This window comes from Odontomachus brunneus, unplaced genomic scaffold (genome assembly GCF_010583005.1).
Source record: "Odontomachus brunneus isolate Ranch 3 - 2012 unplaced genomic scaffold, Obru_v1 Obru_scaffold_167, whole genome shotgun sequence".
Taxonomy (NCBI): domain Eukaryota; kingdom Metazoa; phylum Arthropoda; class Insecta; order Hymenoptera; family Formicidae; genus Odontomachus; species Odontomachus brunneus.
The window spans coordinates 190,945-206,596 of record NW_022639617.1 but is presented as its reverse complement, the minus strand read 5'-3'; the positions used below and the strand labels follow the sequence as shown (position 1 = coordinate 206,596).

General features: G+C 43.9%; 2 protein-coding genes and 1 non-coding gene across 5 annotated transcripts; 1 reads left to right on the top strand and 2 right to left on the bottom strand.

Annotated features, from left to right (window-relative positions):
* The first annotated feature begins 6 nt into the window (after window positions 1-6).
* Window positions 7-8,419, top strand: LOC116851177 (ionotropic receptor 25a). The gene is made up of 5 exons (XM_032830334.1): window positions 7-2,115; window positions 2,610-3,407; window positions 6,100-6,938; window positions 7,248-7,583; window positions 7,659-8,419. Exons 1-5 carry the CDS (start codon window positions 1,720-1,722, stop codon window positions 8,002-8,004), a joined length of 2,715 nt encoding a protein of 904 aa, XP_032686225.1. The 5' UTR covers window positions 7-1,719; the 3' UTR covers window positions 8,005-8,419.
* On the bottom strand, window positions 5,455-5,550 carry LOC116851218. The gene has a single exon (XR_004379549.1). It is a non-coding gene; the product is annotated as a U6 spliceosomal RNA (small nuclear RNA).
* Window positions 8,420-8,547: 128 nt separating the features above from the next.
* Window positions 8,548-15,033, bottom strand: LOC116851176 (protein PFC0760c-like). Of its 3 annotated transcripts, none has more exons than XM_032830331.1 (6): window positions 14,654-15,032; window positions 13,129-13,455; window positions 12,607-13,018; window positions 11,232-12,018; window positions 9,701-11,063; window positions 8,548-9,549 (listed from the first exon to the last, which is right to left on the bottom strand). In XM_032830331.1, exons 3-6 carry the CDS (start codon window positions 12,943-12,945, stop codon window positions 9,462-9,464), a joined length of 2,577 nt encoding a protein of 858 aa, XP_032686222.1. In that variant the 5' UTR covers window positions 12,946-13,018; window positions 13,129-13,455; window positions 14,654-15,032; the 3' UTR covers window positions 8,548-9,461. The 3 variants fall into 3 exon arrangements, with proteins under 3 accessions (XP_032686222.1, XP_032686223.1, XP_032686224.1); XM_032830332.1 differs by lacking the exon at window positions 14,654-15,032 and adding an exon at window positions 14,000-14,179; XM_032830333.1 differs by lacking the exon at window positions 13,129-13,455 and having other exon boundaries at window positions 14,654-15,033.
* Window positions 15,034-15,652: the final 619 nt, after the last annotated feature.

Below are 15,652 nucleotides of genomic sequence, written 5' to 3'. Positions count from 1 at the left end.
CACACACACACACACACACACACACACACACACACACACACACACACACACACACACATCATACATACAAAGACAGAGCGAAAGTATGTGTAATTACTTTTCCGATGTGCAACATCGTTTACATCGTTTCCGAATAGTTTGACTCGTGAGAAGTCAATTTCTCGGTCCGATTCAACAATTCATTAATCCAGTCTTTGCGGTGCTTCGCGCGAGCTGCGACAATCGTATTTTTCTCTCATCTGTGGCGACAGAGCGCGACTGATCTTTTTCTCTTTATTCTACTAGTTTCTCACACGTACGAACGATTTTATCTCTCGCGGAAATTCCTGCTTATCGTTCTCGGGGGAGTTTATCGGTACATAAAAACATTAAAAATACCCTTGAGGCTGCGTTGGCAAAGTTTGCGGACGAAAATGGAATACGCGCGTCGATACGATACGACGGGGAGTTACGAGATCCCGGCGACGATTTTGCCGGAATTACCTCCGCCGCGGTCATTACATCGCCTATTTGTCCTCGAGCGTGCCTCGGCGCGGTACACGCGAACGTCCGTTCGTCCGTCCGTCGGTCGGTCGGTCGGTCGTGTGTCCATTGGTCCTTCGAATAGGAAGAGAGATGACACGCGTGCCGGGCGCACGACGATTGATTAGGGTCGTCCCCGCGGCAACCGATGGGCAAACACAAATAAAACAGGCGGACACTCTGGAGCGAGCCTGCGGAGCGTTCTCAGTAGACAGCTGACCGGTTCCTACGCGCAATATCTGCTTTGAGTTTTCGAGTTGTGCGCGCCGGTGGAGCCCGAAAGAGCGAGGAAAGAGAGAGACGGAGCTAATCTACTGGCAGCCCGGTGCCACAACAGCGACTACGTTTTCACCCTCAAGCCGTAACTGGACCGCGAAAGCCGCGCTTCCACCCCGCCGTCCTACTTCTCTTGCACACGTCTCTCGCTCGCTCGCTCGTTCCGAGACCGAGTTAACGATATCGAGTTCGATATAAAGTGTAGTTACGCTTAATCGCGCCGGAAATACGCCGAAGTTCTTCTCGAAAGAGGCGGCAAACTTTCGCTCGCGAACCCCTCAGCATCGCTCGACGAAGGGTGAAACGCTGATCAGTGATATCGCGTCGAACGACTTGTAGCCGACTCGTGTCGTTAGCGTGTCCTTGAAAGTATCCTCCGCAGACCGAGCCCGATTGCCCTTTACTATTTTCCCTTACCAGTCGGGAAACTGTTCACCGTTCGTATCCAGTTGCGACGCGCGGACAACGCATGAGCGATCATGGTAACCGGTCGTCGTGTCGCCGGGATTTGTATTCTGCACGTTCTGTCAGCGATTTTTACGGCCCACGGGGCGGAGGACACGTCCAGCGACAAACAGAAACCGACGCAGTCGAGGCCGGTGAATCTCTGTAGGTTTTCTCCTCATTCTTCGGGATGGGGAAACCTCGTGAGGCAGTAAACGCATTTGATCACGCCGTAATAGTCTATTATCGACTGATGTTTGTTAACGCGTAAAAGGGAGATCTCTCACAGTCTCTTCTAGGACGCCTCGGCAAAGCTGAGAACTAGTCTGTACTTTTTTTATGTACTTAGCATACGATTACTTTTTGTAACGCGTGCGGCGTAACTTTCTTCCTAAAGTAGAATAATTGTTGAGGCTGTCGAAGATACCGTATAGTGTTACTTAAGATCGTTCGAATTCACCTCACTTTTCTTTTTGCATGCCGCGTCGACGGTACCTTTCTCCCCTGCGACTAGTTATAATTAATGTCGCGAGGAACGAGATTGCCAACGCGAGCGTGACCAGCGCTCTGAAGACTCTGCGGGATAAGTATCCGGGTTACCTGGGCCAGGTGTGGGTATCACAGATGAACGTGACTGACGGCGGTGAGATCGTTGACAGCATGTGCCAAGCTTGGAATTCGGCCATTAGTCAGGGCGGCTCCAATGTCCCCGACTTGGTCTTGGACTTGTCGATGTCCGGTATGAACGCCGAAGTCTCCAGCTCGCTCACCGCGGCTCTCGGACTACCGACTTTGTCTGCTCAGTACGGACAAGAGGGCGATATCCAGTACTGGCGGAACCTGGATACCGATCAGAAAGGTTACTTGGTCCAGGTAGTTGAATATTTTGCAGAGGAACGCGTTTTTCTTCTTTTTCTATTGCACTTGTAATATTATTAAGATACATTATTAATTGCATTGTAATTTATTATATGGAGTGAGTCAATGACTATTGCCACTTTGAATGTCTTTGAAGCAAAAGGTGATCTTGAAATCTCCGAAGCTACTCTTTTCAGGAGAAAAACGAAACCACCGTAAGAAACTTTTTTCATAGAGTAACTTCGCAAATTTGAGAATCGTCTTCGTTTCTTGCTTGGAAGATATTCAAAGTGACAATAGTTATTAACTCATCCTGCATATATATTGTTACAATAACTTGCAACGCGAAGTTCTCGTGTGACTTAAAAATTTATAGATAGACATCAACAAAATTCAGCAGGTTATTAAGAGAAAGATTCGAAAATTCGCGTAGAATTTACGAGATTCACTTTTTTACTCATCAACCATCCCAATCTTCGAAGCTTCTCTCAAGTGTTGCGTCGCTTTAGGTAATGCCGCCGGCTGATCTGGTGCCAGAGGTGATCCGGCAGATCGCACTCCTCCTGAACGTCACCAATGGCGCCATCCTCTTCGACAAGAACTTCGTGATGGATCACAAGTACAAGAGTCTGCTGTTGAACGTACCCACGAGACACGTCATTAATGAAATAGCGACCTCGCTTGACGGGATACGGATACAACTATCGGCATTGCGGGATCTCGATGTAGTTAACTACTTTATGCTGGGCGCTGGCGAGGCCATCAATATGTTGTTGAATTGCGGAGAGGCATTGAGTTTCATCGGAGCTAAGTACGGCTGGTTCATCATCAGCTTGGACGACGAAATGTGGCCGAGCTGCTCATGCGAAAACATCACAGTGCTGTTCCTGAAGCCGCAGCCGCCAGCGGCCGCGGATGACAAGAATCAAGTTCAATTCGCGATGAGGGAGAGCCTGCCGAAGCCGGTTCTCAGTTCTGCTTTCTATTACGACCTCACCCTATTAGGCGTTAAGGCGATGAAGTCGGCCATAGACAATGGTGACTGGCCAATGGAACCGCATCATATTGATTGCGACAGCTACAACGGCACGAATCGACCTACCAGAGGATTAGACTTCTTCGCTAAACTCGTAGCGACCTCGAAGGACATGACGCCGACGTACGCTAACATTGTTTGGGGTACGAAGAATGGCGAGCATCACACGAACTTTACCATGAATATGTATATGGTGAACATCGAGCGCGAGAGGATCACGTCGAAGATAGAGAGCGGAATCTGGCAAGCGGGTACTGAGTCGATCTTGCAGGCAAGTGGAAATGAGGCACAGTGTGTGAGATTCCGAAGTCGAAGCACTGCATCAGTTAGACACAATATACACGCCACGTTTCTGTGTACGTGTGCGCATATATTCTCGCACCCTTCGTGATTTTCTCGTCGTTTTGCAACACGCAACACGCTTTCCGAAAATTTCATTTTACAATCTTCGATTTGTTTTCCCGACCAAAGTCAAGGATATTACCGACATCTCGCGGCCTTGTCGATTCTTCTTTCAATTCTCAAGTGGTATGTCCAAGGATTATTGATCGCATCTGACAGTCATGGCTAACCGAGCGGCGTGTGTGCGATCGATTGCTTATATTTTCTCTTTCCTTGGTCTATATTGTATGTACTAGCCTATCTCATGAGTAGATCCTGAAATGTAATTTGGAACGGAAAAACGGATCAATATATCCTCGCCGTTATATCAATCTAAAATCACATTGAGATCCCGTCGACGCTTATTTGCGCGTCCATTAAATATTTGTCCGCTCGTGAAGGATGCTCACGTTATATTGCGGTAAAGTAATAACAAAGACTTCGCTACTAACGAAGGGTGCCGAAGCTGAAGATTAATTTGAAGCTAGATTTGCATGTGGCTCGCATTTACGCTTTGTTCGAAGAATGGCTTTAATGAAAGAATGGAAACGTGCGAGGAATGAGAACGGTACAATACAAAATACTCGCTATCATCACACAGGTTATTAGATATGATAAAAGAAGTAACAATAGCAATTCTTTGGATATAAATTCCGCTTTTTTCTACTTTTATTTTTTCCTCGCTATTTGCTCTCGCTTGTTCTCTGCCTTGATCTTTATCTTCATCTTTTTTATTTCTTCTTCAAATCTTCGCTTTTATCATCTTCGTTTTCATTCCCATTCTTATCCTCTTCATCATCATTATCGTCCTCGTCCTCTTCTTGCTCTTTTCTATTCTCTTCATGTCTATTTTGCCCATTCTCCACTTTTCTCTCTTCATTTTCATCCTCATCATCGTTGTCACCATCGTTATTCTTGTTATCATCATCATTTTCTTCTTCACCTTTATTGTCATCACCTTTGTTATCATCATCCCCATTATCGTTATCCTGTTCATTCTCATCATTTCCGTTATCGTCATCATCTTCATTTTTCTCATTTTCATCATCATTATCGTCTTCGTCCTTATCTTTATTCTTTGCCTTTTCCCTATCTTTGTACCTTTCTTCACTATCTTTATCTACTTGCTTATATTTGTAGATTTCGACTTTAATGTCCTCCTGCTCCTACTCCCCTTTCTCTTCATCTTCATTCTCCTTCTCCTCATAATCATCCCCATCTTTATCGTAACCTTTATTTTCGGTTTTATCTTTACCTTCCAGCTCTTTTCTATTGCCATTATGATCACGATCTCTATTAGTCTGTTTAATTTCTTGCTTGTGATGAATGCCATTTCTCTCATTATCTATTGTTATTGCATCTTGATTTCCTGTAACCCATTTATTTTTTGGACACTGGACCGTGACTGCTTCCTCGCCTTCAATAACTGCTTCTTCTTCTTCTTCGTTCTTGTTTATGACAATGTCTTCACCTCTAAGCGGAGTACTGTCATAACAATCATCGTCGAAGAAGAGTCTACGTCTGACCGCAAATCGCACAGGGTCTGTTTGGATGTTTCTATCGCATTGGCGCTCCCAGAATTTTCGAGTTAAATTTGAAGAGAGAATTGTAGGCATACACGATGGGGCTGGTCGTGTCGTTCTCTCGATATTCCATGAATCGGTTTTTTCCGCCAGAAAGATATACTTTCCCTGATTCAGATCAACGATAGACGACCTGTTTTATAGTAGTATTGACGGAGAATATTGTTCTGTCTGCCCAGTAACCATCGTCCTTTATTTTCTTACTCCAGATTCATTTACAGTCTGACCTATATGACAATAAGTAAATTTTATGTTCCTATGTAACGACTTGTAGATATTTCCCCATTAGTCCATATCTTCCTTATACTAATTCAGGTTAATACTTGAATTATAATTGAATTCTGGTAAACTAGAAAAAATGTGAAACGCCTCACGATTTTGCGTGTCATCCTTGCGCAGGAGCCAATCTTCTCTGTATCGTTCCAATTTATATTTTTATTAATAGTATATGTACTGCCGAAGAGCAAGTATTCGTCCTTCGTATTGGCGTACGTAATGTAATGTTGACTATTATTCGGCTGTTGGGACATAGTGCTACTCACAGTGCGAGGAGACACGTTATTATTGTGATGGAATGCTTTGTTATTTCTTATCGGACTAACGGGTAATCATTGGCCGCATCGGATCATTAGGTGCCGTGAAGAGAGGACAATAATTCCTCGAACATGTGCTACACTTTCGTTATCTCCGCACACATCACCCTCGTTATCGCTCTCTCCCTCTTTCTAATGATGCTTGCTTATCTATCCTGAAAAAGTTCAAGGTGACGATGGACGATCGGTGTGTACTTTTGTTTGCTCGCTATATCGCACGAAAGTGTCACGAAAGCGGCACGGGCTCGCTCGACCAATTGCGCATTTAGTCTCGCTCGCTTCTCGCACCCTTCCACACCTGCGACGACGGCTCGATACCTCGCTTTCCATTCTACCCGAGCGTCGCATTATCGTCAATTAACCACCACCGAGCCAACCCACAAGAGCGGATTTGCATTGCGCGAAGGTCACCAACGAGGACATCATGAACAACAGCGCTGTGACGAGCTACCGCGTGATCACCGTGCAACACCCGCCCTTCGTCATGTACAACAACAAGACCAACGAGTGGTACGGCTTCTGCATTGACCTGCTGGACGCGATCCGCGAGACCGTGCCGTTTGAGTACGAGATACGCGAGGTCGAGGACCAGAATTACGGGTCGCTGACCGAGAACGGCAGCTGGAACGGCATGATCCGCGATCTCGTGGAGAAGCGCTCCGACATCGCGCTCGGCTCGCTCTGGGTCATGGCCGAGCGGGAAAAAGTCGTGGACTTCACCGTGCCGTACTACGATCTGGTCGGCCTGACCATCATGATGCTGAAGACGAAGACGTCGACGTCGCTGTTCAAGTTCCTCACTGTGCTGGAGAACGAAGTCTGGCTGTGCATACTGGCGGCGTATTTCTTCACCAGTTTCCTCATGTGGATGTTCGATCGATGGTCGCCGTACAGCTATCAGAACAACCGCGACAAGTACAAGAATGAGGAGGAGAAGAGGGAGTTCAATTTGCGCGAGTGCTTCTGGTTCTGCATGACCTCGTTGACGCCGCAGGGCGGCGGCGAGGCGCCGAAGAATCTGTCGGGAAGACTGGTGGCGGCCACGTGGTGGCTCTTCGGCTTCATCATCATCGCGTCCTACACAGCCAACTTGGCCGCGTTCCTCACCGTGTCCAGGCTGGAGATACCGATTGAGACTCTGGAGGATCTCAGCAAGCAGTACAAAATACAATACGCTCCTACGCTCAACTCGCCTGCGTACACCTATTTCCAAAGAATGGCGAACATCGAGGCACGGTTTTACGAGTGAGTAACCGCAATTTTAGCAGTTTAACATGCAAAAAACACTCTTGTTATATCAAACATAAGACAAATGTAATTGGACCTTGTTTCAATGATTGAAAAAAAAACATCATTATTTTATTTCCTATTGTTTCTCGGCAAACTCGAGATTTTATGTAAATGTTAATTTTAGTAATGATTATTGATTGATTTTATGTAAATGTTAATTTTAGTAATGATTATTGATCAATAAAAATGCAAAACTGATCGTGTTTTCCGATTAGTTTATAGTCATTGGGACACTTATATAATTTAATTGATATAATCACGCAGAATCTGGAAGGACATGAGCCTGAACGACAGTCTGTCCGACGTAGAGAGGGCGAAACTTGCCGTGTGGGATTATCCAGTTAGCGACAAGTACACGAAGATGTTCCAGGCGATGAAGGAGGCTGGCTTCCCGGTCGATATGAATGAAGCGCTCAGACGGATTCGACGTGAAGGCTCGTACGCGAACAATGAGTTCGCTTTTATCGGTGATGCATCGACCATCAAGTACCTCGCCATGACGAATTGCGATCTGGCCCCGGTGGGCGAGGAATTTTCGAGGAAACCTTACGCTATCGCCGTTCAGCAGGGCTCGCCGCTCAAGGACCAATTTAATAACGCGTACGTATACAACAGAAGAAGCGGTCGTGTAGTCGCGCGAGCGCGCTATGGATTCTCAAACTGATCTTCTTGCAGGATTCTCATATTGTTGAACAAGAGGAGACTGGAGAAGCTGAAGGACAAATGGTGGAAGTACAATCCCGCGAAGAAGAATTGCGAGCTGGAGAACAATCAGAGCGACGGTATCAGTATTCACAACATCGGCGGTGTGTTCCTCGTGATCTTCGTGGGCATCGTCTTCGCTTGTCTCACGTTAGCGATCGAGTATTGGTATTATCGACATCGGGCGAAAGTCACCGGATTGCGCAAAGGCTCGTCGCCTAAAACGACGATCATGAAGGTCGTGAAACCGCTCAGGCTCAGTCTGCACCCCCGCCTGTCACAGGATGCACAGCCCTCGCAGTTTGGATCACGATATTAGGAAATTCGGACGTTCGAGACTGTCGCTCTCGTGAAGATATGTAGGAAGAGAATAACCATAGAGTTTATTGCACTCGTGCAGTAAATCTTTTCAGGCGTGTTGATGTGTTTTGTTTGTTTCTGTTTATACACATCGATATGATCGTTGGATTTGCGAATGTTTGTATCAGTTAGCGCGACAGTACGGTTGCGAAATATCGGGAAACGTTGACAAGCTAATGTGCATATCTTTTATATAGTCTCATGTGTGTATACGTATTTGCGATTAGGTAATTTCTAAGATAATAACTAGCGAAAAACAGTCAGTTTGAATAGAGACTTTTGAATAGATAAGAACGAAGAGCTCTCATATAAATTACGAAATAAAAGGAAAAAGTGGAAAGGTACAGATATATATATATACGATTTTCACATTTGCAGTGCCTTTATTGGATTTCTTCGTACAATCCACATAATTCACCAGTTACGTCTCTGACGCATTTTTTTTCATACTCCGAAGGACCATTCGTAAGTGGCATCCTTCTGACGCGTTAACATGTTTTTATTTTTTATTTTTTTTTTTTTGAACGTACGCTTGGCATCTGCAACCTAGTAACACTTCTCGCGTACCCGTCGCGGGGTAAGCATGTCCTCAAATTACACGTTTTTTTTTTCCTTTTATACATACGTTCTCAATTATCCTGTCTCGGGAGAGCACAGGAAAAGCATCGGATACAGGGAGGTTTGGAGCAATGGGGAACGGGGAAGAGGATAGTCAGGGGTTAATCTTCTAGGAGGAGTTAAATTATAATTAGAAAAATACAATTAAGATAATTCATTATTAATTAAGAAAAACGACAAGAAAAGAAAAACAGCGCTCGAATGAAATACCCGAGTTGCAATCGTGCAGCATTCAAATAAGTACTCAAAACTGTCTGTAATTCCTAACTTTCGCGCGTTCGTTTTTCTTATTTAATTTCGATGCGCAAAACGTCCAATACTATAGGCGGCACGTCGGACGAGAAACGAAATTGCTCCCTACGATTTTTTTCTACTAAAAATCAGCGCACTAAGTTTCCTCAAAAATCACATAAAAGTAATCAACAACCTACAACTGAAATCACGTGGACTACGTTCTTCAACGTTTTCTCGACGTGAAACGCTGTATAAGGTGTACACTTCTTTTTTTTCCTTTTTTTCTTCATATTTCGTTTCTTTCCTCCTTACTCATCAAAGGATTAATGTTCATTTATCTAAATGAATATTGAATAGGCACGCGTCTCGCTTTACTTCGATATCGCGTGTTGCTTATTATGAGTGACGATGGGGTTTATTCGTGTCTTCTTGGATACATGCATAACAAATTCCACATGCCAAGAGGACCCCCATTCACGCTCCTATCGTTTGCATCTTCGTTTTGCAATAAAAACAATTATAGCTAAACTTCAAATCTTCAGTCACGTAGTTTATTTCCCCAGCTTACATTATTCGTTCCGGCATCGTCACAAATATGTCAGTGCCAATCTTCTTCAAAAGCTTTTCCCTCACCTTGTTCATACAGTTTTTCCTATTGAAATAAAAATGCATACGTTAAGTACAATTACCACTGTAGCAACATTACATTCTTCGTATAAATTTAATTTGTAATTACGACATGACATTATTAATTATATAACATCCGTTATGTACGTGTTTTTTTTTTTTTCAATATTTCTTACCATTCTCTATCATCTGCCAGATTAATCTTGACTGCTGCCCGGTTCATTCTATCCAAAATATACTTTCGTCTTTCTTCTTCATTACCAAACACAACTTTAGTGTCATCATCACTCTCCTCTTCGTCCTCGTCCTCTTCATCTTCTTGCTCTTTTCTATTTTCTTCATATCTACTTTGTCCATTCTCCACTTTTCTCTCTTCCTCATTTTCGTCCTCATCGTCACCATCGTCATTTTCGTCGTCATCGTCATCTTCTTCTTCATCGTCATCGTCATCACCTTCGTTATCATCATCCCCATTATCGTTGTCCTCATTATCATCATCATCTCCATTATCGTCATCGTCTTCATTTTTTTCATCTTCATCCTCATCCTCTTCTTCATCATCGTCTTCGTCCTTATCTTTTTTCTTTGTCTTTTCCCTATCTTTGTACCTTTCTTCATTATCTTTTTCTACTTGGTTATATTTGTAGATTTCGATTTTAATATCCTCCTGCTCCTGCTCCCCTTCTTCTTCATCTTCACTTTCCTTCTCCTCATGATCATCCCCATCTTTATCATAACTTTTATTTTCGGTTTTATCTTTACCTTCCAGTTCTTTTCTATTGCCATTATGGTCACGATCTCTATTAGTCTGTTTAATTTCTTGCTTATGATGAATGCCATTTTTCTCATTATCTATTGTTATTGCATCTTGATTTTCTGTAACCCATTTATTTTTTGGACACTGGACCGTGACTGTTTCCTCGCCTTCAATAACTGCTTCTTCTTCTTCTTCTTCTTCGTCCTTGTTTATGACAATGTCTTCACCTCTAAGCGGAGTACTGTCATAACAATCATCGTCGAAGAAGAGTTTACGTCTGACCGCAAATCGCACAGGGTCTGTTTGGATACTCTTGTCGCACTGGCGCACCCGGAATTTCGGAGTTAAATTTGAAGAGAGTATTGCGGGCACGACGGGGCTGGCCGTGTCATTCTCTCGATACTCCATATATGGGCTTTCTCCGCCAGGAAGATACCATACATTTCCTGACTCAGATCTACGATAGGCGACCTGTTCTACAGCAGTATTGACGGGGAATGTTGTTCCGTCTGCCCAGTAACCATCGTCCTTTATTGGGCGAAAATGTGTACGTGCGGAAGTCAATAAATCCTCATCTGGTTCTGGAAGGTTACTTAGTTTCAGAATCGAAGGGGATTCTATGTGACTTCCATGAGAAGGTTTGCAGGATGCTACTGGAAAGGAACCAACCGCTTGTATATTCCGAGTCAAATACACCCAGTTATCTTCTATTCCTTTTCTGCGCCAAAGATCATTGCTAATCAGGTCCGGCCAATTTTTTATGTTTTTCGTGTTATTATATCCTATAATAATAAATGTGTATTAGAAATTAAAAAAAAAGAATAAATGGAGATATAGAGGAGATGCAAGGATATTTAAAAATGAAAGAAAAAGGAAAAGAAATGTCAGCTAAATAACTAAAAGTACAAAATCTTGGTGAAATCTTGAAATATTACGAAATGATACCCTACCTGCATTATATTTGAAGCTGTTCTCCACCGGATCTTGAACGTTGATTAGCTCGCCATTCTGTATGTCACTGATAGGTGCTTCAAGGCGAGATACTGAGTGAAATAAGTCGACATCAATGATTTTCCCATTTTTTGAGCCAGATGAATAGACGCTCATGGGAGAACCATCAGGTATTGTAAATATCGGTTGCGAGTTTGGAAATATAGCAGGGGCAGGAGGGATTATCCTGTCCTGCAGGAGTTTACAGTCCTGCTGTTCTTCCTGCGCAATTTGTAACCCTCCGTTCCAAATTGCTTCCACATCCTCGTTAAATTTAGCCTGCAGTCGAGCTAACTGTAACCGTTCGATCTCCAATTGTAGACGGTCCTTTTCTCTTTGCCGTTCCATCGACTCAACAAATCCAAAACTGTTTTTGTTGTCTGGCTGTTGGAACTCAATGTTACTCACAACGGATACATTATTATTTTTATTGCATGCTTCATTATTTTTGTTATTGTATGAATTGATCCTGTTGTTCGTGTTGCTGCAGTATGTAGTGCCAATATTCTTTTCCGTCCACCGAGAAATCTCTTCTATCAGTACAGGTTGCAATGAGATTGTGAATTCTTCTTGAGTTCCGTAAGCGCTACCGGCAGGCATGGATGCTTCTATATTCGTTGCGGGTGTGTGAAATTCTTCGTTGGGTATCTTAAATTCTTCTTCCATAAGATTCACGTTCCTGCCGTCCACTTTGTCTAGCCTCGTCATCACTTCGTCAACCAGCATCATTATTCTTGATAAGTTTGCCTGCATGTACACACAGTGAATTAAATTTATATTTTGTATTCAAATATATTAAACATATTAACCATAATTAAATATAATTCATATATTTTTGGCTCGCATTCACATATCTTGAATTAAAATTACACATTCTCTCTTGTCAATTTAGAGCTAAAAATGCCTAATTGAAACATCCAATACTATTGAACAAGCAAAAAAATCCCTTTATGAAAGCCAGTCATTAGTCTCTAATCCCAGATAGCACAAAGAATTCAAAAAGAATTCAGTTGTATGTCACCAATTCTGAGTTAATTTTTAGATGCAAACAGAATTCTTTTCACTGAACTGAATTTTGAAGAATTCTTTTTGCAGAAAATGACCTCAGAATTGGTGACATACGACTGAATTCTTTTTGAATTCTTTGTCAATTCTCTGTGCTATCTGGGATGTTATTTGTATTCAGCACAATCTTTTTATCTTTACTGTCAATTGAGTTGATGTATGTGCAGTGAAATGAAGCTCTCACCAGCCAAGTGGATTATGGCAATGCAAATGATTACATCGCAGCTTAGAAATTGTATAGCTGTCATCATGCGTGATATCAAAACTTACATCAAAACTGCTAGCACCTATCAGACATCCCAGGGCAATAGCTCGTCGTTCGGCTCGCATCCAGTTACCAAGGGTCTCCAGCTCTTCTACGGATGAGGCAAGTAGATGTTGTCCTGTGTACGTGTCTACTCCAACGATCCCTTGCACGGTACTTAGGGCCGAGATGGGGTAGCGCAATAGAGAGATTAAAAATTCCAGGTATCTGGACACGTTCACTCCCAATATGCACAGCTCAACATAAAGCCACATGCGCAACTCATCCTCGGCCCTTAAGCTGAAGAATTCACGCCCTTGAGGGGACGTAGCTATCCCAACCAGATGTTCTCTCGGGCTCCTCATTCCCTCTTACAGAATATTCCCCTAGACCCAGAAACTCTAACAAACTCCACTACCCCTCGGGTGATCATCTCTCCTACAAAATCACAAAATTATCTCACAGAATTCCACAAGAGTGTCTCTGTAGAGATGCTTTAGAGAGGAGCTTTAGAGGACACGGTCGCTTATACGAAATTGTGCACTCACCTATATACAGTAAGGTATTACGGTATTTTATTATTGTCCTTTAATGTTTCAATTTAACTGAATCCACCACCATAACGCTCGGGCTCGTCAATTGCTTCTTTTAAAATTCTTACTTGAATTCTTCTTTTTGTCTTTTTTTCTTTCTTTTTTCTCTCTTTGCGTTAAGTTACTTAATTGCCCGGTAACGGTATTAATATTTCTTAGAGTTTCAGTTACGTTGTTTAAAAATTATTTAATTCTTGTATATGGGTGGTGGATATATTGTTAGAGTGAGGCTGGCAGGTCTTAGCGAAGGATAACAAGTATAGTTTCCTTCCCATTTTGACACTGGAAGTTAACAAGAAACAGCTTAAGTAATCGTTCTTGGACGAAAAGCCTCGGACAGTTCGTGTCATTTGCGACCGAAAGGATCAAAGTATAAGCTACAGAGAAGGGTCTGCGAGTGTTTCTAAGCAGTGCACTCGCTTATGCACTCCCATGATCTTTAAGTCTGAAAGGCAGTGTGCTCTTTTTTCGCTTTCTGTCTCCTATTTATGTTTTTCTAGTTAATTCTAAGTCTAGTCAAAGCTTTAAATCGGAAAAAGATAAGGAGAAAAAAACAGGAAGCACAAAGAGCACACTATAGATCAAACTTTATCAGCGTCAAGTTCTCAACGTTCGAAAACGATCTCACGACATTGAAACATTATTTTGCGCGACGCGACGTATACTTTATATCAACAACCAACGAATTTTACGTCTCTTTGGAGCGAACACACAGACTGTCAGTAAAAACGCGAGGGATCTTAACGGTCGTCTCGACAATAACATGACAAAGGTACGTCACGGTAGAATCGTGTCGCAACACGCGGATTGAGATTTATAAACGTACCGAGACCCGGTGGAAGAATTACATGTAGCGCACAATGTGCGTAGAAAGAGAGACGCACATTGTGACGGTATGCGCGCCCGAGACCATTGCGATCGCTGTCAAAGAGACGTCGTTATCTCTAGATACGCGAGAGAACGCGCGCGCGACTAAGGTCGCTCTTCTCGCATTATCTTTATCTCGGCGAAAAAGGCCGCGACGCAACACGGCGAAACGACGACGCGACGCGACATAACGTAACGTGACGCGCGAGATCGCGAGGCGATCGACAAGAATTCGCTCTCTCTCTCTCTCTCTCTCTCTCTCTCTCTCTCTCTTTCTCTCGCTTTCCTGAGGCGTGTGTGTACACTGGCACGCGGTGTCCGCGAACGCGTGCCCCGCGCGTTTCTCAGCGGTCATTGGCGAGGCAGCGGGCGAGAGGAGAGCATCTCCCGATCGGGCAATGCAAATAACCTTGCCGATCGCGCTATATAATGTTTCGTCTGAGTCATAGCTCTGCCCGGAACGAAAGCCCCGAGTGCGTGACGTTACGAAACGCGCGAACCGCGACGTTCGTTAGCGCGCGCGACTCGCACGACGGGACGGACGGACGCGCGAGCCCGCCCGGGCTGGGCTGTCGCGTCCAGACGACGGTGAATTCGCATTCCTCCGACGTACCTGCATGCCCCGAGAGATGATTCTCACCCCGGCCTCTTCTACACACCCCTCTCAGTGAAAAACATGGCGAGCTACTAATACTGAAACTTCCAAACTTCCACTTCCCACCACGGCCGTGAAGGCACCGTGTCAACACAGTGATGCGGCTCTGTTCTTCTTGTCGTATGTGCTGCTATCTCTGGGAGCTAATCCGCACTCGCGAGCGGAACCTCTCGCGTATACCGCACCGTACTAAATGCAAACTAGGCGCAATTCACGGGACGCGGTTCACGACAGAGAAGCCTGAGAGCAACTAACTTGATTTTAGTGGCCAGAGCTAGGCGCATTTTCGCCTAGACGTCACCTAACAAAGTGCGCTTTTACTAGCGTTCGTTACGCCCGTATTAGACTGCTGACTACTAACTACTGACGGCACAGGTCGACCCGACTACCGGGTGAGACCCGATTGACCACGATACGATTGGACACAGATTGTAATGATTGGTTCGACCTAGTAATTCACTAAATAATTCTTTTCATTGGTTGATTGTGTCCAATCGTACCGTGGTCAATCGGGACGCTCCCCCCGACTACCGATTACGACTGCTGACTCTCAATGGACCAATCACAGTGAGGCGCCGAGTCAGCGCCATTGGTCCATTGAGAATCGGCAGTCGCAGTCGGCAGTCGGATCGGCTGTGTAGTCGGTAGTCTGATACGGGCTTTAGGCGCATTTTCGCAACAACGATAAAATCACAGACTTCTATATACTACTAAACTGCTAATTCCGATTCAATACATAATCCCGAAAAATATGTACAGAAATCTCGCGCATGCGTCTATCTGGTGGTCCAACATTCATAATGTAGCATTTCGTTTTAGGCATTATTGCATTCTGATGTAGGTATACAATTGATCAATCACTTATTTTTACAAGTACTAGAACACCACATAGCGCGCGCTTCGCGCGCGCCACTTTAGCCTTTTTGTTGTATTTACAATTTATATTATAATATTAGT